This window comes from Rhinolophus sinicus, chromosome 1 (assembly GCF_057876585.1).
Source record: "Rhinolophus sinicus isolate RSI-liver-muscle chromosome 1, RSI-T2T, whole genome shotgun sequence".
In the NCBI taxonomy this organism is placed as follows: domain Eukaryota; kingdom Metazoa; phylum Chordata; class Mammalia; order Chiroptera; family Rhinolophidae; genus Rhinolophus; species Rhinolophus sinicus.
In genome coordinates this window covers 9,694,897-9,716,694 of record NC_142501.1, presented here as the reverse complement: position 1 = coordinate 9,716,694, position 21,798 = coordinate 9,694,897, and the positions used below count along the sequence as shown (strand labels likewise).

General features: G+C 58.1%; 1 protein-coding gene and 1 long non-coding RNA gene across 6 annotated transcripts in view; one reads left to right on the top strand and one right to left on the bottom strand.

Moving 5' to 3' along the window:
* The window catches only part of CACNA1I (calcium voltage-gated channel subunit alpha1 I), a 110,785-nt gene that overhangs the window by 71,616 nt on the left and 17,371 nt on the right, over window positions 1-21,798 (top strand). For 3 of the 5 annotated variants that reach the window (XM_088796383.1, XM_088796379.1, XM_088796380.1), the window contains exons 10-25: window positions 1,063-1,493; window positions 8,726-8,877; window positions 9,544-9,729; window positions 10,033-10,150; window positions 10,871-11,026; window positions 11,503-11,596; window positions 12,260-12,462; window positions 13,128-13,598; window positions 13,980-14,080; window positions 14,792-14,915; window positions 15,194-15,262; window positions 15,765-15,949; window positions 16,429-16,555; window positions 17,821-17,946; window positions 20,201-20,290; window positions 21,438-21,630. In XM_088796383.1, the coding sequence (XP_088652509.1) occupies window positions 1,063-1,493; window positions 8,726-8,877; window positions 9,544-9,729; window positions 10,033-10,150; window positions 10,871-11,026; window positions 11,503-11,596; window positions 12,260-12,462; window positions 13,128-13,598; window positions 13,980-14,080; window positions 14,792-14,915; window positions 15,194-15,262; window positions 15,765-15,949; window positions 16,429-16,555; window positions 17,821-17,946; window positions 20,201-20,290; window positions 21,438-21,630 (2,826 nt within the window). The remainder of the gene's footprint in view (window positions 1-1,062; window positions 1,494-8,725; window positions 8,878-9,543; window positions 9,730-10,032; window positions 10,151-10,870; window positions 11,027-11,502; window positions 11,597-12,259; window positions 12,463-13,127; window positions 13,599-13,979; window positions 14,081-14,791; window positions 14,916-15,193; window positions 15,263-15,764; window positions 15,950-16,428; window positions 16,556-17,820; window positions 17,947-20,200; window positions 20,291-21,437; window positions 21,631-21,798) is intronic. The other 2 variants (XM_088796381.1, XM_088796382.1) reach the window with 1 other exon arrangement.
* On the bottom strand, window positions 16,856-21,441 carry LOC148759009 (uncharacterized). The gene is made up of 3 exons (XR_016020552.1): window positions 20,462-21,441; window positions 18,927-18,981; window positions 16,856-17,318 (listed from the first exon to the last, which is right to left on the bottom strand). It is a non-coding gene; the product is annotated as an uncharacterized LOC148759009 (long non-coding RNA).

Below are 21,798 nucleotides of genomic sequence, written 5' to 3'. Positions count from 1 at the left end.
GAAGGGCTTTGCCCTGTCCTGGGCTGAGGTGGGACTGACCCCTGGGCTTCTGGCCCCCCACCCCCACTCCCGGGGATGAATGAGTCAGAGGCCTTGTCCAGGGGGGTGAGAGGTATTTGGAGGCAAGTATGAAAATTAAGGTAGGCATTCGATGTTTTTCTTTCCCTTTAACATTAATTTTTTTTTTCTCTTACACAAGCGAAATGCGTTTATTCTAGGAAAATATAGACAAGCATAAAGAAGAAACCAAAACGCCCAGAGAGGCCTCTCTGACTCCTCTTTGAAATGGTTTACAGATCACAGTACCTCAGGTCTAAGCCTGGCCCAGGCGTCTCACACTTTCGCTGGGCAGAGAAGGGGATGGAAGCTCCCCGTGCCCTCATCTGCCCTTTCGGCCCTTCCTTCCCCTGGAGCCAGCCTGACTCTCAGCTGGTGCAGAGGGTGGTTCCCAGGGCCTTCTGGAGCCAGGGCTTGCCCCCTGCCCAGGGCTCCTGCCTCCTTTGTTCCCTGTGACACAAGTTCCACGTGCAGGCAGGAGAACCGAGGAACGCCGAGGCCACCGTGGCTTCCTGTGAGGGGCGGCCGCCCTCCACACCGGCCTGGCTTTCAGAAGCTCCTCAGCCATTTCCCAAACGCCCCGACCACATCAGCAAGCAGGACCGTGGGAAGGGAATGGGGTTCTGGGAGGGTCTGTTCAGTGACTATCCCTGGGCCACAGGCCAGGAAGTGATGAAGCAGGGACAGTTCACATGTATGTGTGCCCCAGCCACACCATGCATTTAAACAATAGAAAACCCACAGCCCTGAATGGGGGGCCGTCCTGGTCCCCACTTTTGCACAGGGAAAAGTAAAGCCCACCAGGTGAAGCCATTCCTCAGGAACCACAGGCCTCCAGGTGGGGCTGGCGTGTGCCAGGCAGACCCTGTGGCCCACAGGAGCCTAAAGCACCTGCAGGGTTATGTTCCAGGGTCAGGCCAGGGCCTGGTGGGGATGGGTGCTGCCTTCTCCGAGACCCTCGAGTGTGACCCGAGGCACCAACCCTGCCCTCTGTTTGCTTTTCAGAGCTGTGCCCGAGACACAGCCCCCTGGACCTGACGCCCCACACGCTGGTGCAGCCCATCTCTGCCATGCTGGCCTCCGACGCCGCCAGCTGCCCCCATTGCCAGCGCGAGGTGGGCCGGCCGCCCTTGGGCCTGGGCCGCACCGACACGGTCCAGGAGGGCTCCAGCTCTGGGGGCTCGGGCGGTGGCGAGGACGAGGGCGGCAGGGACGAGGCCCGGAGCAGTGAGGACGGGGCCTCCTCGGGGCTGGGGAAGGAGGACGAGGAGGAGCAGGCAGATGGGGCCACCCGGCTGTGCGGGGACGTGTGGCGGGAGACTCGAGCCAAGCTGCGAGGCATCGTGGACAGCAAGTACTTCAACCGGGGCATCATGATGGCCATCCTGGTCAACACCGTCAGCATGGGCATCGAGCACCACGAGCAGGCCAGTGGGGTGGGCGCCAGGACCCCGCGGGCATGGGGGGGCAGGGTGCCCTCTGCGTGTCTGTCTGCCCCACTGACCAGGGTGGGGCCAGTTCATCCATGTGGCCTCAGTTCCAGCCCAGGGCCAAGCACAGTGGAGGGAGGAGCTCAGGGTATTTGCTGAATGAGCGAATGAGTGAAGCAATGCTGGGGCTGGATGACTTGGGGTGGGAACGCGGGAGACCTTTCCTCCTGAGAGAGAGCTCAGCATGGACACGAGGGCACCCACAGCCCATGCCCTGCCAGTCCCTGCCAACTCTAACTCCCATTCAGTGCCCCTCCACGGGAGCCCCCCATCCATTCTCCCCACAATAGTTGGAGTGACATTTCCAGAGGCGGGGCTCTCTGCCCACGACCTTCTACAGCTCCCTTTGCCCTTGGCACAAAACACTGACCTTTCCACTGACATTCAAGTCTCCTTGTCCTCTGCCCACAATACCTTCAGCTGGCAGGGCAGCCTCCTGTCCCTGATGCCCCCACTTACTCCACCCTCCCCACAGCCTCACGGCACCGAGGGTGGCCCTGTGGTTGCCCTGCAAAGACTGTCCCCCATCTCCCTCCTTGGCCAACCCTGAGGTTTCTTCTGTCCTCAGCTTGGCGTGCATGAGGTGCAGGGAGGTGTTGGCTGAGTTGAATGGTGTATCCCAGGCCCCTTGGGCCGGCTGGAGGTTCAGAGGAGACAGGAGTTCAGATAAAGGGTCCCCGAAGGGGACTAGCACATGGGAGAGGGGTGGCTTCCGGGAAGTGGCAGGAGCATGGGAGGTTGCGTGCAAGAGGAAAGGTGACAGGATGGAGGGCTGTGGGGGGTTAGCACAGATGTCCCCAGTCCATAGGCCACAGCCAGGTGATAGCCTGGATGACAAGTCCAGCCCTGGCTCCACTTTCTGGCTTTTACTGTCCCCAGATCCTAGGTGGGTTCCCTCCCTTAACCTGAACCCCAGCCCTATGAGGGGGTTCCATTTGGCAGCTGGCAGCTGGAGACCCTGAGGCCAGGGAGGCGGTGACACTGGCCCAAGGTCCCACAGCCAGGGGCTTGATTTGAGCCCACATCTTTCTGTGGTGGGAATGACAGCCCTGCATCAGGATTTGATGCCCCTACGCTTCCCTGCTGCCCTTTTTCTGCAGAAGCCCCATCTGCCCGCTGAGCCCTGCGCCCTGCGGTGGGCCACACTCTCATTTCCCTCTTCATTAGTTCACGATGCGCAGGCCGCATTCAATTTACTGAAATGAGGCCCCTGGGGCTGCTGCGACACTCTGTTCAGAGCTGCTGGTTTGCCAGCCGTTCTGGCTTAATTAAAAAGGTCTCTGGGGGAGGGCTGGGCAAGGTTCTCTGCAGGGTAAAGCTGGTGAGACAGGCAGCTCAGATGCCCCTCGCTTGAGATACAGTCCTGTGGGCTTTGCCAGGCCCGGGCCTGCAGGGGGCCAGCGTTCCTGGGGAAGGCCCCACAGGTGCTGCTGGGGGTGCTGGCTCTAGTTTCTGAGTGGGGCAGCACCAAGGGGACCTGCCACAGTCCTGCTACACCAGAGCCTGGGCACTGTCCCTGCCAGTGGTTTGCTGGAACCAGCTTGTGGGAGCAATTTTCTAACACTGAGAAATTTTTCAAGGCCACACTGTTAAAAATAGTTGGTAGCTTGAAATTGGCATGGTGGGAGTATTTACACCATGGAAATTGGCATATGCTACAAATCAGAGCTATTCTTCAGAGGCCTGTTTGCCACTGTACTACTGATCCCTGTCGTCTCAGCTGTCCCCTCCAGGGCAACACAGCGGCCAGCGCAGCTCTGTCCTATGGGTCCAGACTCTCCCTCTACCCGCCGGCCCCAGCTTCAGGCCAGGCCATGGTCCCTGCCGAAGCTTTTTTAGGGTTTCCCTGCCTGGCCTGTCCCACCTCCCCCCCAACTCCTGCCATATCCTACCTGGGCAAGCTTTCTAGCCTCGAATATGGTGGGGCCTTTTCTCTCTGGCACTGCAGGCACCCCCGGGTACCCCACCAGGCTGGGAGAGGCTGTTCTCACTGGCCTTTCTCCTGCCCCTTCGTAGGGTCCACCTCAGTTTCCTCATCAATGAAGCAGGTGCCCTTACTTTGTGCCCTTTTCCTCATAGGCTCCCGTTTATGGAGTACCTACTAAGTGCCAGACCTCGAGCCTGTGTGGTGTACTGAGTCCTCAATAAACTCCTCACACAGAGGCTGGCAGGGGGAAATGCATTAAGAAGCCTGGCGCATAGTAGGTGCTCAGTACTTAGGAATTATTTTTGAATCTTTTCTTGGAGGCTTATAACACCATTTTTGGGGTGAGGTTACCATCTGCTGCCTGGAGCCTCAAAAAGTTAATTAAAGAAAAAGTGAGGGGGAGGAAGAATTCTAAAAATCTTTTTAAAGCAGCTCAGAGTGGCAGCCATTGTTCGGCAGAGCTCTGTGCAGGACCTGCTTGTGGGCTGCTCATATTTTTGTTCCATTTCCCCTGACTCCCAGACATTGCTCTGCGGGAGAGTATCCACCCCCGTGTTTATTTTGAGCTGCCCTGTCTGAGTGGTACCTGCTGAGAGAGGTGGTCCCTGAAGAGAAAGGTGGCCCAGGGCCTCAAGGAGGCAGGGAGAGAATGGGAAGAGCAGGAGAAGAAAGCAGGTGCGCACAGCCCCTCTTCTGCAGGGGTGGTGACCTTGGAGGCATCCTGGGGGCCCCGCCACGCCCCCTCAGCTGCCCACCTTGCTGGCAAGGAGCTTGGTGTGGCCACAGGCAGTGGCAGGTGGTGAAGGGGCACAGAGCCTGGGCACTGCTTCCCTCCTCCACCTCTGCCACTCTGGTCACAGTGCTCAAATGAGAGGTGAGATTTCGGGCACCTGTGGCCTTTACGTGGTCACTGCTGCCAAAATCACGAGGGAGTGTCACCAGGTTCCTCATGGCCACAGATGCTATTCCTTGTAAGGACTGGCCTGGGAGGAGTGACAGGTTAAAGGGAGGGTCAGCCAGGCAGGAGCCTGCTTGTGACCCACGAGGCAGTCACAAGCCGAAGTCTGCCCTCCCAACCCCACCTCACCCCAATGTCCTGGCCCAGACCATAACTGAGGCAGCGTGATAGCAGGTGGGTGGGGTCAGCTTGGGACCAGGTCGTCCATCATTGCCTCCTGTCATGTGTCCTTACATATCTTCCCCGCGTGATCCTCAGCAGCTCTGTGGGGCAGGCAGGGTGGGTGTCTTATTCCCACTGGGTAGATGGGGAAACTGAGGCTCAGAGAGGTGGAATGGCTTCGCAGGTGACAAGGTGAGCAGCTGTCAGAGCTGGGCTCTGGGGTGCTGAGGTAGAATTGGAGGTTCCACAAAGTAGACAGGAGGTGGGGCAGCGTGGCACGGCCCCGGGGAGTAGTCTCTGCTGCCATTTCTGCCTCTTCCAGCAGTCACTTGTCCAGGCACATGACCCCTCTCAAGCTGGGTGAGGCTGTTCTGGAGTTGGAGGATGGTCACCAAGTTCAACAACAAAAGAACGGAGAGTTGAGTGGAATGGGCAGCAGGGCAGGGGTCCAGGGAGCCTCCTGGGGCAGGGGTGACTCAGGCTGAGGCATGTCCATTGGCCTTAGCTCCCAGGGGACTGTATTCAAGGTCCCCAGATCAGTGGCTAAGTCAAAGCAGGCTTTATTCTCCCTTCAGCAGCCCCCAAGCCACTGCCAACCTAGGGGTGACCGTGGGAAGAGGAGGATGGGATCATTTAGTGCCCGACATTTCAGACTTGTGTGGGCTTAGGGGAGAGAGACACCAACATGGGCTGCAGTCAGGGAAGGCTTCCCGGAGGCAGTGGTACTGGCAATGGATCCTAAAGGATGACTAGGATTTCATTAGTGAGACAGAGGAGGGGGCAGGAGCAAGGACCAGGAGCATAGGCATCCATTCAAAGGACCCTGAGTCCTCCAGGAGGATGTGCATACAGGGCAAGGCAGACAGCCCAGGAGGCTGGGGGAGAAGTGGGTCTTGAGGCCAGCTTTATCCTTAGGGCAGTGGGGAGCCATGAAGGCTTGTAAGTGGGGAAGTGATATGTTTGCACTGAACTGGAGCCTCAAGTCAGAAAACTGGGGTGGGCCATGGGAAGGAGTGTGGGCCGGAAGGAGGAGACGTGGGTTTGAGATCTGATTCCACCAATGGCTGGCCATGGCCCTGGGAAGTCACTTCTCTGAGCCACAGGTTCCCTGTCTGTAAAATGGGGACACCATAGGGTAATGTTTGAGGCTTTGATGAGATAGTTTATGGAAAGTGCTTAGCACTGCTGGTATGTGGGAGATGTTAACACCATCTGCCATTATTATCATGGGGTGGTGCTGGGCTCCAGGTTCCTAGGGGCAGTGTAGACCCCTGCCCAGCTGGGCCCTTCTCTGCCCCTGTAGAAATGGCTAGAGGCTGGGCTGCCCACTGCCTCCCAAGCCTGGCATCGTGCAGGGCTGAGCTGGCCCTGCCCCTGCACCCTCTCCCTCTGCTTCTGGGGTCACCTCCACGTTGCATTCCCTCCTCACCTGCCCTCCCCCCTCCTCCCTCTGGCTTAACCTGATTTTCCTGCCCTCTCTCATTTCCTCTTCCACTGGGTGGGTCTTTGCCATCTCTAGTCGCCTCTTTGCGGTCCCTGTCTGTCTGTCTGCCTGCCTGTTCTCTGTCACTTTCTGGCTTTGCCTGGGACTCCCACTGCATCACGATCTTGGGCCTTCATTTTGTTTTTAGCTGAGTTTTTCTCTCTGTCTTGTCTCTCCACACCTGCCTTTGCCTCTCACTTTCCGTGTCTATATTTGTCTGTCCATTTCTCTTATAGCTGCCCCTGGTCCTCTCCACATACCTCCCTTTTGGTCTCTCATTTGCTGTGTCTTTATTCGTCTGTCTATCTGTCTATCTCTCCCACTCACTGTCTCTCTCCCAGAAAAATGCTCACAGGAGTGATGGATGGTCCATTAGGAAAAGACTAACAGGTGTGCACTTGACTAGAGAAACAGCTGTTGCGAGGGAGGAGGGAAGCGAGTGGGTGACCTTTCCAGGAGAGTGGGGGCTCCGCCGCACATCATGTGTGTCCCGAGTGGGGTGATGTGCTATTATGGGCTGTCAGCACCTACATTTTTCATCTCCCAGGCGTCGTCGTTTTGTTGAGCAGGGAAATTGGTGGCTTTGATTCAGCCAGGGATGCGGGTCTCCAGCCCCCCCCTCCCCCAAGGGCCCCTCTCAGAGTCCCACTCCCGTTTCAGGACCATTTTGTGAGTCAAATGTAATTACAGATGGAAATGGGCCTTCTCCTTTCATCTGGACTGGAGAGGAGTTGGCAGGTTTATTAGATTTCCCAGGCACCAGGTGGGAAGCGGCGTGGGTCATTCTTTTTCTCTCTTCTCCTTTTAACCAAAATGGAATCAAAGTCAGGCCCCTGAGGTCACGGGGCTGGGCTGGGGTGGAGGGAGCTGATGGAGCTGATGGAGGCAGGGAGCAGCCCTGCCTCCTCCCTGCCCTTGCTCGGGCTGCTCCCTCTGCATGGACACCTCTTCTTCCCCCTGTCGCCTGCTCCCCCTCTCAGCTTTGAGGTCTCTGTGAGATGTCACTTCCTCCAGGAAGCTGCCTCTGAGTTCCCTATCAGTGTTCCCCAAACCACCCTCAACTTGCCTGTTTTTCGCACCTTCCGACTGGTTTGGTAACTTGCATTTTGGGCTTTGCCACCAGAGCCTGTGCTTCTGGAGGGCAGGGAGGTCCTGGATCTTTCACACTGGCCACCCTGGGTAGCATGAAGGGGCACATAGTGGGTGCCCGGAAGCCCTGTGGAATGCATGCACTAGTGAGTGAGTGAAGGACGGAATGGATGAGTGCAGGTGGGGTCTCGGTGTCTGTAACGGGGAGCAGTTTGGAGTCAGTGCCTGCTCTGCCGCATCCTTGCTGGGTGGCTCTGAGCAAGTCTGTTCACTTCTCTGAGCCTCAGTTTCCTCATCTGTAAAATGGAGACGCCCACCGTGGCCTCTCAGGTTGTCTGAGGCATCAGGAATTATGTTGGGTAGCGCGCTCTGCATGGGCACATGGTCAGACCGATCAAATGGCCCTTCCTTAATTTGTCTGTGATTCAGGTGGGAGCAACCTGGCTCCACGGTAAGCGGAAACCAGACACTTCACCATTTCCTAAGGGCGGAGAAGGGAGGGAGCAACTGGAGTCTCGTATGTTCCTTAGCAGAGAGACTTGGAATAAATGTCATCTCATTCCACCCCCTCGTTTATGGATGAGGAAACTGAGGCCGGGGAGGGGTGGGGTGGACGTGGAACCCTGCCCCCAGTTGTGGCCCACAGTGTGGCCAGTTTTATAAGCTGCAGTTGCTCAGATGGTCCCATTTGCAGGGGTGTCACCGGCTTCTAAAAACCAGGAGTAAGCAGCTTGGGGGGCAGAGGTTCTGTTGCTAGTGGGGGCTAGTCTCCTTCTGACCAGCTGGTGATATTAACCATTAGCTTCCCTGGGCTCCAGTGTCCTCTGAGAAGTGGGTGAAGTAAGCCCCATGGGCCAGGGTGCTCGCGGCATACAGTAGGTCGCGGGCTCCACCCTCCCTCCCAGGGCAGGGTGGTCTCCAGCCACCACAATCCTGAGATGGCCGTTGCTGGGGAGGGGAGAGATGGAAGGGTTGGGTAGGGAGGTCTAAGGGCAGGAGCCCAAGAGCCAGGCTGCCTGGGTTCGAATCCTGGATCTGCCCGTTACTAGCTCTGCAGCCTCAGGCAGGGCACTGGCCTTCTCTGAACCTGCTTCCTCATCTGCAAAGTGGGCTCTTATGAGGGATTAAGTGAAGTTATGCCCGTATAGTGTGTAAAACAGGTCCTGCACAGGGCGAGTGCTCACTAAATGGGTTAGGGTCGTGGTCAAACAGGGAGTTTCTGGCAACCCCTGGCCTGCCTTTCCATTTTGCTCTGCATCATGTGACCTCAGGCTGGTCTTGGAGCCTCAGTTTCCTCATGTGTAAAATGGGTATCATCATGCCTCCCTCCGTGCGCAGCAGCAACACTATTTCCAAATTTGTGGAAGGTCAGCCCCCTGGGGTCCCACCGTCTCAGTGAACCCCTCAGGACCCTGGGCAGCAGAGTTGCAAGGTCCTTAAGATCATTGCACAGGGGACGAGGACACTGACCTGCCAGGCCACATAGCCAATGGGCGTCCCGAGGGGCTCCATGGCTGCCCTCTGCCTGACCGGGTCCCCCCTGCCCCAACGCCCCACAGCCCGAGGAGCTGACCAACATCCTGGAGATCTGCAACGTGGTGTTCACCAGCATGTTTGCCCTGGAGATGCTGCTGAAGCTGGCGGCCTTCGGGCTGTTCGACTATCTGCGCAACCCCTACAATATCTTTGACAGCGTCATTGTCATAATCAGGTGCTGCCCCGCCCCCTCCCACCCCAGCTTCGGCCCAGAGGCAGAGTGGGGAGGAGGGGGATTGAAGGCACTGACCCAGCCATTACATGAAGTCCATAAGCTCCAAGGAAACCAATTACACTGCAACACAGTTAACAAAATATTTAAAAATTGATTTAGCAATATGCACGCTTCTGGAGCGATGCACGGAATAGAGATCTAGCAGTGGGTCTGTGACCATCGTCCCAAAGAAGGGATGAGCATAAATTATACTTGGAAATATGTGCATCAATCGTCATGTGATATAAAAATATCAGCGATTTCGATCAACCACAAGGTCACAGGACCTGCTAATTCTCTGTACTTTGTTGTTTCTATTCATAATCAAAAGAATGTTAAATCTCAAAAAGAGCTCAGTGACCTTCGTGGACCTTCTGAATTCTAGCCATAGACATCTTGGGGGTGGGGAGGGGTCCATGGACTCAGGTTAAGAGCCTCCAACTTAGGGTGCCTTGGAGCAGCAATGACCTGTGAGACATATTATTGGATGGCTGGATGACTGACTGACTGAATGAATGAATGAATGAGTGATGGAAGCTCTCCATCTCTCCTGCCTCTGCCCTCCTCTCCTACCCACCTCCCGCTCATCCCTCCTGTCTCTCTCCTCTCCCCACCCCTGCGGCGCAGCATCTGGGAGATCGTGGGGCAGGCGGACGGTGGGCTGTCGGTGCTGCGGACTTTCCGGCTATTGCGGGTGCTGAAGCTGGTGCGTTTCATGCCTGCACTGCGGCGCCAGCTCGTGGTGCTCATGAAGACCATGGACAACGTGGCCACCTTCTGCATGCTGCTCATGCTCTTCATCTTCATCTTCAGGTGAGCCCCGCCCACCCTGGGGAACCAACCACAGCTTCTGGGCCCTCAGGGTCTGTAGGTAGCAGAGTGGCTGGTTGAGTTCTCTGGGCCACACCCTGGACATGGGTGTGAATCCTGCAGTCATCACTTAATCCCCTATGGCCCTGAGTGAGTATGTCCCCTCTGGGCCTCAGTGTTCACTTCTGTAAAATGGGACCAACGCAACCCCCTCCCATCTTACTGGGTTGTTTTGAGAACGGAGCCAGGTGGGTGGGCAGGAGCTTGGTGTATATGAGTCCCTTGAGCCATCTCCATCCCTCCCAGCATTCTCGGGATGCACATCTTTGGCTGCAAATTCAGCCTCCGCACGGACACGGGAGACACGGTCCCAGACAGGAAGAACTTCGACTCCCTGCTGTGGGCCATTGTCACGGTGTTCCAGGTGAGTGGCAACCACATATGTCCATGTGTGTCAGGGGATCGCTTTTCAGAGGCGCCCCCAGCCTCAGAGAATCCAGAGAAGCGGGTGGCCTGACAGGGAGGCCCCTGAACTCCACCCTCTAGTGGGCAGGTCTGGGGTGTGTGGCCAGGCTGGTACAGCACCGGCTCTGGGAGCTGGACCACTTTTCATCCCTGTCCCCTCTGCTCCCGCCTTGAGACCTTGGGCATGTTCCTCCCCTGTAATATGTACGTGGTTGAATGAGTGTGTCCACACAGTGTGATGGGGGCAGAAGGCGCAGGGGCAGGAGGAAGGGTGGGCTCGTGGGGGTGGGGTGGGAGAGGGGAGGTGGGGGTGGCAGATGAGTAGGATAGAGGATTGAGTTGTGGGAACAGCCAGGAGGAAGCATCACTTAGTGGGGAATGTCGGAGCAGGACTGGGAGACACAGGCCGAGGGTATGGGCAAGCTGGGGGCAGCGGGCAGAGCGTGCATGAGTGTGAGCAAGCAAGGGTCTGAGGCTCTGCCAGGTGGGCATGTCCCCAGCTAGGGCCATGATGCTCGAGGTCCCCAGGTGTGTCTGAGCGCCTGTGAGAGGATGCTATAGGTGTACATGGGCTGCCGTGTGCCTGCAGCTATGCTACCCTGTGGGTTCTCTCTGCCCTTAGACTGGGCTGGGGTGTGGGGGTACTCTGGGGCTGAGCCATGTGCCCCTCCCCCCACAGATCCTCACCCAGGAGGACTGGAATGTCGTCCTCTACAATGGCATGGCCTCCACCTCCCCCTGGGCCTCTCTCTACTTTGTTGCCCTCATGACCTTTGGCAACTACGTGCTCTTCAACCTGCTGGTGGCCATCCTGGTGGAGGGCTTCCAGGCTGAGGTGACTGTGGCCCTGGTGGAGGAAGCACCCCCATGGGCCTGCATGCAACTGGGTGAGGGGAGGGAGTCTGGATGGGGGAGAGCTGCAATTCAAACATCTAGCAGGCAAGTCTCCAGAGGAGGGGGTTGCCAGTGAAGTGATGAGCTTCCCATCCCAAGAAGCATGCAAATGGAGGCTGTATTTGGGATCCTTGCCTCTCCCCCAGGGGTGTAGAACTAGATCTCTCCATCTCTGAGATTCTGAAATCCCTAAGATTTGGGATTCTGGATCCTGCCTCCTCCATTCTCTGAGGCTTTGGGGATACAGTCATTCAGATGTAGATTTGTGGTGTAGGTCCTCGTTAGCTTCTCACTTCCCTTTTCTGAGCCTCGGTTTCCTCCTTTGTAAAATGGGGGGTGAAAACACCCACTGAAAAGTTCAAGAGGGAGGGAAGGGCTGAGCTGACTTGTATTCCAATGTGAGGGATGGTCTCCCAGGGCGACGCCAATCGCTCCTATTCAGACGAGGACCAGAGCTTATCCAACATGGAGGAGTTTGACAAGCTCCAGGACGGCCTGGACAGCGGTGGAGGTAAACAGACCTCTACTTGTCACCTAGGGGCCCAGGGCACTTCCCCAGAGATCCAGGTGGGCAAAGGGCACAGCCTCTGGCTTCCTCTCAAGCTCAGGTCCCACGACTGCTAGTTTTCTGTGGTTTGTTGTTTACATTCATACTTGAAAGAAATGCTAAATTTCGAAACCAGGTCAGTGACTTTCATGGTCCTCCTGAATTCTAGCCACAGGGGCAGCCCACCCTCACCCCTCTATACAGGTATGGCCTGTTGGGAAGAGCTTTGGGTCTCAGGGTGCCTGGGTGCTGGTCCTGTTTGGCACCAATGGGCAGCTTAGAACAAACTTCCCCAACCCATGCTGTGTCTTTGGTAACTGGGCTGGATGGTCTCTGCCTTGCCTCCCACAGTGGGCACGGGAGTGAAGCTCCCATGCTGCGTGATGCTCGGGGCTGGCCCTGAACACAGGAGGCAAGGGATCCACTTATCTAAAAATAAAGCTGAGAGGGCGGAGGGGAGGCACATGTGATGGGGTCCAACCTGGAAGACTTTCTGGTAGAGGAAGTCTCCCCAGAAAAACTCTCCATTTCTGTTATTGTTCAGGTCTGTTTCTTTGTCTCATGGCTTCTTTTGCTTTTGTTCTGGCCTTTTGTCTGCCCCTCCCTGTCTTTCTCTCACCCCTCCAGATCCTAAGCTCTGCCCAGTTCCCATGACCCCCAATGGGCACCTGGACCCCAATCTCCCGCTGGGTGGACATCTGGGCCCTGCCGGGGCTGCAGTACCTACCTCCCGCCTCTTGCTGCAGCCCGACCCCCTCCTGGTGGCCCTGGGCTCCCGCAAAAGCAGTGTCATGTCACTGGGGAGGGTGAGCTACGACCAGCGCTCCCTGGTGAGTCCTGTGGGGTGCTCTGGGTGTCTGCTCCCTGCTGGGTGTGTGCTGAGGGACCCTGAGGAGAAGTGCCTGCCATTCCAGCCTCAGACTGATACCCAGCCTTAGGGCACCAGAATGTCCAGCCAGAACCAGGCAGAGACTTTGTCTGTTGTATTTCCCAGTGCCAGAGTGGACCAGACAACAAGGAATGAATGAATTAATTAATTAATTAATTAATGGTGCCAGGGGTCTGGTGTTGAGAATTGGGTTGTTTTGGCAGCAGTGTGTAGGGTAAAGAGCTGGGCTTGGGGGGTCAGGCAGACATGAGCTTGAAACCAGTCTCTGACACTTCCACATGACCTCGAATAAGTTACAGCCCTCTCTGAGCCTCAGTTTCCCTACCTATAAAGAGGAAGTTAGCCCCAAATTGCTATACCTTCCTCAAAAGAAGTGAGGTGACAGGTGGAGATGGAATCCCACTGCGGACATGCCCACATGTCCAAAGATGTGGGTAGAATGAGAGGCAAGGTGGGGAGAGGACCCCTGGAGTCTAAGTGGTGCTGTCACCCACCTGGCCAGGCTGGTGGCCATCTTAGGGCCTCAGCAAGTGTGCAGGCTGCCTTCAGCACAACTGTGGCTGTGTGTGTGGCAGGGGCTGACCGGAGCCCTGGGCTTCCTCCCAGTCCAGCTCCCGGAGCTCCTACTATGGGCCCTGGGGCCGCAGCGGGGCCTGGACCAGCCGCCGCTCCAGCTGGAACAGCCTCAAGCACAAGACGCCTTCCACTGAGCATGAATCCCTGCTCTCAGCAGAGCTCGGCGGCAGGGCCCGGGCCTGCGAGGGTGCCCGGGACGAGCGTCCGCCACAGGCCGTGCCCTTGCACGCCCCGCACGCCCACCATGCACATCACGGTCCCCACCTGGCACACCACCGCCGTCACCACCGTCGGACACTGTCCCTCGATACCAGAGACTCAGTTGACCTGGCCGAGCTGGGGCCCGCCGTGGGCATCCACCCCCGGGCCGCCTGGAGGGTGGCAGGCCTGGCTCCCGGGCACGAGGACTGTAATGGCAGGATGCCCAGCATCGCCAAGGACGTGTTCACCAAGATGGATGACCGCAGGGACCATGGGGAGGACGAGGAGGAGGTCGACTACGTGAGTGGGGCGGGCTCTAGGGGCAGGCGAAGGGCCAGAAGGTCTGCTAGGACAGAAGGTGGGAGGGGCTAGGGGCGGGGCTAGTGTGAGTGGGAGGGGCTCGCAGGGGCTGGACTAGGTGGCATAAGTGGGCACCGAGGAGGAAGACAGGGCTTCCAGATGGGTGGGCAGGCTGAGGGCTGGAGCTGCCCACATCTGAGCTGAGTCGGCCCCTGGGAGAGAACCCCCGCCGCCCCCACAACCTTGGTGGGGCGAGGGTTCTGGTCTTGCTGGGAATGTTCAGAGGTCATCCAGTAGCCCCAGTTTGCTGGGTGGTTGGGGTGGGCGGAGATGGGCAGCTCTGGGCAGTGTTGACCCACCCTCACCCCATCTTCTTGCCAGACTCTGTGCTTCCGCGTGCGCAAGATGATTGACGTCTACAAGCCTGACTGGTGCGAGGTCCGCGAGAATTGGTCTGTCTACCTCTTCTCCCCTGAGAACAGGTGGGCAGGACCAGGTTTGGGGTGAGGTTAGACTAGGATTTTGACAGGTCTGGGAGGGAGAGATTGCTGCAGAGCCAGGCAGGGCCATTGGGTGGGCAGCCCCCATACTCCAAAGGGTCCCCCTACCCCATGGCAGAGGGGCTGCAGGAGAGGGGGAGTTTTTGAGTGGGTACTTTCCTGGGCATCTGCCGTAGTCTAGGCCATCCCTGTGCTAGGCAGATCCTCAAGTAGCCCCTGGTGTTCCCATCTGGAAGGGGCATCAGAGGGCTTCTGTGGGGGTGTCCTGTGGCTGGGCTTTGGAGGCACACTCCATTCTGCAGGTGAAGCGGGTTGTGAAGAGGTGGAAGTTGGTCCAGGTGGAGGGAGCAGTCTGAGGGAAGGCCTGGGGCAGAAGCTGAGGGTGTCTGTGTGGCTGGAGGGCAGGGCTCAGGGATTTGGGTCAGTGTTTGCAAAGCCTTGCGTGCCAGGGCAAAGTAGATGGTGCCCTTCCTCCTGTGGCTACGGGAGCTGCTGTGGGAGTGTGGTCAGGGGAGGGGGCTCCAGGTGGGCACCCTGAGAAGATGTCAAGTCACCACCTATTGTGTGGCCAGAGAAGAGAAGGGTCAGCTTCCTCTAGGCCATCCTGTCCCCATGTGCTTGGGCCCTCTGCCTTCCTCCTCGCCGGTGTGAGGGCAAACCAACACTCATGTGGCCCCTGCCCACCCTGCCCAGGTTCCGGGTCCTGTGTCAGACCATCATCGCCCACAAGCTCTTTGACTATGTTGTCCTGGCATTTATTTTTCTCAACTGCATCACCATCGCACTGGAGCGGCCCCAGATTGAGGCCGGCAGCACTGTGAGTGGCTGGGGCTTTTGGGCAGGGCAAGGGACAGGCAGAGGGGCAGGCCACCATGGCCATAGGACAGTGTGCAGGGCTGAGGGGGCCAGGAGAGCTCAGCAAGGCAGACACCGTGGCGGCAGGTGTGGCAGACAGCTTGCCTCTGGGGAGGGGGACGTCTCCCTGGACTGTGAAGTGGCAGCCTCCCATGGATGCGCCTTGGCCGAAGGCAGAGGTGCCCCGGTGGCCGGGCAGTCCTGGGAGCTCCCGGCCCATGGATCTCCCCGCTCTTTCAGGAACGCATCTTCCTCACTGTGTCCAACTACATCTTCACAGCCATCTTCGTGGGCGAGATGACGCTGAAGGTAGCGCTGCTTCACCTGGGACCTCTCCCACCCCCAGCTCAGGGGCCCCTGGCCCTGGCTCAGCCCTCCCTCAGCTTGTCACTCACTTGCCCATTAGCAACATTCCACAGCCTGGGACCAGAGGCGGGGTCAGCCAGGTCCAGCTCTCCAGGAGCTCACAACCCACCAGAAAGGAGGATGCAGGGAAACATTTATAGAGTAATGGAGGTACCAGCTGGAGGTGTGGAAATACTTCCTAGAGTGTTTGACTTTGAATTGGGTTTGCCAGATGTGGGGGGAGAACAGACCGGCATAGGCCGTGGGCCTGCCTTTCAGGGAGCGGCTCCCTGCTCCCAGAGCTGCCGGTCCCCGCCTATCGTCTGCCTTCAGAGAGGCAGCTGGCGCCTGTGCCCTGCCTGCGGTCCGGTTACACGCCACCTACCTGACTCCGCCCACCAGGCCTCGCCCCGCCCCTCCCCATCTGGAGGAGCCCAGCTGACCCCGCCCATCACCCCGCCCCCAGGTGGTCTCGCTGGGTCTGTACTTCGGGGAGCAAGCGTACCTGCGAAGCAGCTGGAACGTGCTGGACGGCTTCCTAGTCTTCGTGTCAATCATTGACATTGTGGTGTCTGTGGCCTCAGCCGGGGGAGCCAAGATCCTGGGAGTCCTCCGGGTTCTGCGGCTCTTGCGCACCCTCCGACCCCTGCGGTGAGGACCCCTCCTCTGCGGATGGGGAAACCCCCAGGGTCTAACTTGGACCCCTCATTCCTGCCGTCCCTTCCCACTCAGTCCTCCACTAGCACTGCCAAGCACCGCTGAGCAGGGCCAGGGGCAAGGCTGTCCTTGCTCCTGGGGAAGGAGCCTGGTGTGAGTGTGTGTGTGTGTGTGTGTGTGTGTGTGTGTGCATGCACACATGTGCGCGTGCTCTGGAAGGCCAGAGCTGAAGGGGGCTCCCAGCATGGCTGCCTTCTCTCTGTGTATGCCTGGGTGGCTCACTGCTGTCTCGGCCTCAGTCTCTAGGTGAAGGTGTGGTGTGTACCCCAAAGAGATGGGATGAAGGCACAGTACCTTGCTGTGCCTATCCATCTGGAGCCTAGGCGCCCCCTCCCTGTGACTCTGGGCTAACTGGGGCCTGTCTCCTGGCCTGGCGAGGGCTAACGGTACCCTTGGTCCCTCCCTGCCTGCAGCGTCATCAGCCGGGCACCTGGCCTGAAGCTGGTGGTGGAGACACTCATCTCCTCTCTCAAGCCCATCGGCAACATCGTCCTCATCTGCTGTGCCTTCTTCATCATCTTTGGCATCCTGGGGGTGCAGGTGAGGGGCGCCCAGGCAGGGCAGGCAGTGGGGTGGGCTCCGTGGTCAGAGAAGAGGCTCCTCACTCCTGCCCAGCTCTCCCAACCTTGTGCCGACCTGGGGGCTCAGGCAGTGATGCCCCTGCCTAAGGTGAGTGCCCAGTCCAGGGAGGGAGACAGATGTGGCCCAAATGGCTGAGTGCAAGGCAGTCTCCGTAAAAGGGTTCACAGGGGTCCCAGCTACACAGGAACATGGGGCTGGGCTGGGGACAATGGGGGAGGTACCCTGAAGGAGGTGGCCTTTGCACTGGGCCTTGAAGGACAGGTGATTTTGACAGGTCACAGTGGGGGAAGGTTTTTCAGGGGAAAATGGGCACCTGTGTGGAGGTGAGCCCAGGAGCTCTGGCTGGCATGGAGAAATGAGCCAGATGGTGGGCTGGGTCAAGTGGGAAAAGACAGGGAATGGCAGGCAGCTAAGAACTGGCTTCTCTGGGGTGGGGACCATGGGTTCTCGGACAGTCAGGGCCTTGAGCTACCTCAGCCAGGGAATAGGATGGGCCTCAGGGCTGGACAGGGCAGACTGGGGCGGGTCATAAAGTGTGTAATGCAGATGGCCAGAGGGACCTGGGCCCTCTGCGGTCTGAGCTGCTGCTGAGACCCTACCTATTTCTTGAGTGTCTGAGTCCTCCAGTCTCTTCACCCGGTCCTGTTTGGGGCTGTGGCTGGGGAGGAGCCCTGGGCCGAGGTATCCTCTGGGGTTGCTGAGGCATCCACGGTGGAGACACCTGGGAGGAGGGGCTTGACATGGACACCATGTGGACAGTGCCCTGCCCCTTCCAGGCACTTGACAGGGAGAAGGCTTGGGTCCCTGGAGAGGGTTCTTTTACTTCTCTCTCTCTCCCCTGGGGATATATAGGCAGCTTTCTCCCATGGGGTCCCTGCCCAGATCCCCAGTGTAGGTATTGGGGCCTAATCTCGAGTCTGTGGAAAGGTTAGTAATCAGACAAACCAGGGTGTAAACCTTGGCTCTGCCAGTTCCTAAACCTTGAGAGACTTTGAGAAAATAACCTGTCACCCCTGGGTCTCAGTTTCCTCATCTGTGAGATGGGATGAGAGTAGCCCTACCTCGTGTTCGGGGCTTGGGAAGATGGCATGTTGGAGTGCTTGGCCCAGGGTGTGCATAGAGGAAGTGCCCCTGAGGGACAGCCCCTCTTCTGATTTGCCCCTTGCCCTACACCCTGAGAGTGTTGGCAGGACGGTCCCTCACCCTGTGTCCCTTACCCTCAGCTCTTCAAGGGCAAGTTCTACCACTGTCTGGGCATGGATACCCGAAATATCACCAACCGCTCCGACTGCATGGCTGCCAACTACCGCTGGGTCCATCACAAGTACAATTTCGACAACCTGGGCCAGGTGAGTACCACCCACCATCCCCTGACCTGACCACCCCCAGTGGTCACAACTCTTCAGTGCCCATAGCCTGGGATCATAGACCCGCCTCCAGTCCTGCCCTACCAGGACTGAGCCTGTGGCTTCTCTTTTCCAAGTGTTGGGTTCCTTTTCTGCACGGTGGGTAGAATCAGCACTCAGTGCGAAGGGGCATGAGACTTAGAGATCCCGAATGCAGAGTGTCCAGCAAGCACCTGGCGCTTCGGTGGACATTGGTTCCTGGCCCCACCCCCCACCCAGGGGACCCTGACAGGAGTTTTAGAGTCAGCCAAACATGGGTGTGAATCCCAGCTCTGCCACTTACTGTAGGTGTGGCCTCTCTGAGCCTCACTTTTCTCATCTGTAAAATGGGAATGCTACACACCTCCTGTAGCACACCTACAGGAGTTCCTACAGAATGTTCCTGTTTCTCGAGGGCCCACCTAAGTGGCTAGGTATGACCAGAGGGGTGTGCCTTCACACAGGGAGGGAGCAGAATCCACGTCCACGTGGCCAGGGCCTGTAAATCCATGGGACCGTCCAGCTGGAGCTCTCAGCCCACATGACCAGGGATCCCATTCCCCATACCCTCTGGGAGACAAGAGGGGCAGGGAGCGGCTGGGGAAGTGGTCAGGACCTGGGAGTCCTATCCCCTCAGATTCTCCAGAAGCAGTGCCTTTTCAAGTCATTAACGGCTCAATCACTGGCAAAACAGATGTTTTAGAAAAGATGTCCCAGGAAGCTGAAGGAAAGCCAGTGGGGGCCTTTTATAAGCTTGCTCTGGACCCCTGACCCCATCCCTGGCCCAGGCCCAGGCCCTGGCTCCTGGGGAGCTCCCTTTCTGTTCTGAGCATGCTTGATGCCAGGCCGACACCCTGGGCCCCTAAGTAGAGAGTTTTCAGCCTGAAAAGCCAAAGGGGGCTACAGCGTGGCCCAGAGCCTTTGATTCCTTGTGGGGCGCTTACCGGCTGTGTATCCTCAGGCAAGCTCCAGTCCCTCTTGGTGCTTCAGTGTCCTCATCTGTAAATGGGGACAGTGATAGCAGGTCTGTGATTCCTAATCTCAGGCTCTCTGCACTTTAAGCCTCTGTAATCCAAGGGCTCACAGTGACATTTGCCCCCAGCATGTGAGAACTTCATTTACTTGCCTGTCATGGGTGTGTCCGTTGCCCTGACCTACTCCTGGGCCTGAGCCCTTTCGGGCAGCCCTCAGCACCATGCCCAACTGGAAGGGAAAAGAACGAGTCTGTGCCCTGAGTGGATGGGCAGGAGTAGCCAGTACAGGGCAGAAGACACATCCCAGAACCCCATTTCCTGGCCCAGGGCCCTGGGCTGCAATAAATGACAGCTGTGGCATGGTGGAAGCATGGGAGGCGTCCAGAGTAGGGCATGTGATTGCCAGGCAACCTTTGCTGGTCCAGGACCCTTTGTGAACCCGTTAACTTCCGTCATGCTTGCGCTCTGCAGTAGCACTGGTTCAGCCCAGCACAGAAAACCTTTATTGAGCACCTACTGCATGTGAGGCTCTGTGCTGGGTCCTCTAGGACCAGCCTGTAGCCCCGTTGAGGGGAGGTGAGGACGCTTTGGCTGCCGTGTATGTGGGAGTCTTGGCGGGCTGTCTCCTGGGGATCATCTCTGTCTCAAAATCTCTTATTAGTGATAGTAATTATTGCTATTTACAGACAAGGAAGCTGGGGCCCAGAGACATTGAGGAACTTGCACCAAGTCACACAGCCAGTGAGTGGCAGAGCTTGGGCTGTGACCCAGGGCTCCCGATTTCTCTCATGAGCTCCTGTTTTCAGGTGCTAGAGGCAAGCGTGGAGGGATGGTGGCAGGGCCCCTCATGTTTATCAGGAACCTTCCAATTTAAAGTTTCAGCTGACGAGCGCCCAGCAAACCTGGCAGGCAGCCACTTAAGTAGTAGCTCCATTCTGCAGGTAAGGAGACAAGAGCTCATGAATTTTCTTGCCCAATTCATTTCAGGGCTGAGACTGGAGCCCAGGACTCCTGGTTCAGTGCTCGTTCTCCTGCAGCAGTGCCTGCAGGTTATGTGGCAGGCACATAGTAGGTCCTCAGAAAAGGTTTTTCCGTTGAAAGCCCAGCTCTTCCCTCACTGTGGGAAAGGCCTCTTGTCTCTCTGACCCCCAGAGACAGAAAAATGGAGAGCTGAGGAGGGGCAGATACAGCCTGAGCCGCTCGGGCCTGTCCCCCCCATACCCTCCCTTCCCCGTGTCTTCCAGGCTCTGATGTCCCTCTTTGTCCTGGCCTCCAAGGATGGCTGGGTGAACATCATGTACAATGGGCTGGATGCCGTTGCTGTGGACCAACAGGTGGGTGTGGCTGGGGCCACGTCAGCGGGGCAGTGGGGGAGCGACAGTTTCTGGGGCCCAGTGGTCTGAAGCTGGTGTCACCAAGACCCACAGCCCCAAGGTCTCCCACTGTCGGCCACAGCTCACCCCTCAGCATCCTGCCCTGAATCCTCCTCCAGCAGAGACACTTACTGTAGCAAAAGCCATTGTTCCATTTGCTTCTACAAAGGCCCCTGCGCTGCATGCTGAGAGCGCTCCACGCTGGCTCCTGCCTGGAGGGGTGCAGAGCCTTGTGGGTGGAGACCCAACTGCAGGGGGAGGAGAGAGGGACAGCAGGTGCTGGCCTGAGGTGGGAGAGTGACGTGTTCAGGGAGTCATGAGTCGAGGGCTGGGAGTAGAAAGTGAGAGGAGAGTGGCAGAGGCGTGGAGGAAGCAAGCAGTTCTGGATGGTCCAGACCTTGTGTTACCATGGCAAGGGCTGGGTTTGTCTGAGGGCAGCGGGAGTCAGGGAACGTGTTATCACAAGGGAGTGATGCCGTCAGGCTTGCTAGTGGGAACGTCCTGTGGGCTGCTGGGTGAGGATGGCTTTGGGGTATGTAGAAGGGGTAGGGAGGAGGTTGGGCCTGACAGGAGGCCTGAGCTCTTGCTCCCAGGATCCCCCTGAGAGCAGGGGTCCCTTCTGGTGTGAGGCAGGGAATGAGAACGCTTGGAGGCATTTTCCTCCTCTCCTGTCACCACCCCAACTAACACACACACACACACACACACACACACACACGTGCGCGCGCACGAATATGCTTTCCCTTTTGCTGGTTGCATTGTTTCTAACTAGATGAATAAGTGGATGGATGGATGGGTGGATGGGTGGATGGATGGATGGGTGGATGGGTGAGTAGGTGAATGGATGGGTGGGTGAGAGGAAGGGAAGAAGGTGCCTCTGGATAGGTGTCCAGAGGCATCAGCTGGAGCAGGGGAGGGAGGGGTTCTCTTTGCTGAACATGCCGGGGTAGGCACTTCCTACCTGCTGCCTCCTTCAGACCTCATGGCCACCTAGGAGGCAGGCTCTGTCAGTGCCCCCCTTGCACGGAGGCTCAGCGAGGTGGAGGACCCCCTGGTGGGCCCCGCAGTGGCCGGGCAGCTTGCCTCAGCGCCGTCTGGCTCCCTGCAGCCCGTGCCCAACCACAACCCCTGGATGCTGCTCTACTTCATCTCCTTCCTGCTCATCGTCAGCTTCTTCGTGCTCAACATGTTTGTGGGCGTCGTGGTGGAGAATTTCCATAAGTGCCGGCAGCACCAGGAGGCCGAGGAGGCTCGGAGGCGTGAGGAGAAGCGGCTGCGGCGCCTGGAAAAGAAGCGCCGCAGTGAGTGGGTGACTCCGAAGGGCAGGGGCCACCCTGGCCCCAGGCCTCCTCTGCCCACTCCTGCTGGCCCTGCAGGGCACAGGGGCTGAGGCCTGGACCTGAGCCCAGCCTCTGGGCCTTTGGAACTGGAAGGGATGAAGGATATGGCCCATGTCCCTGGCCCTGCCC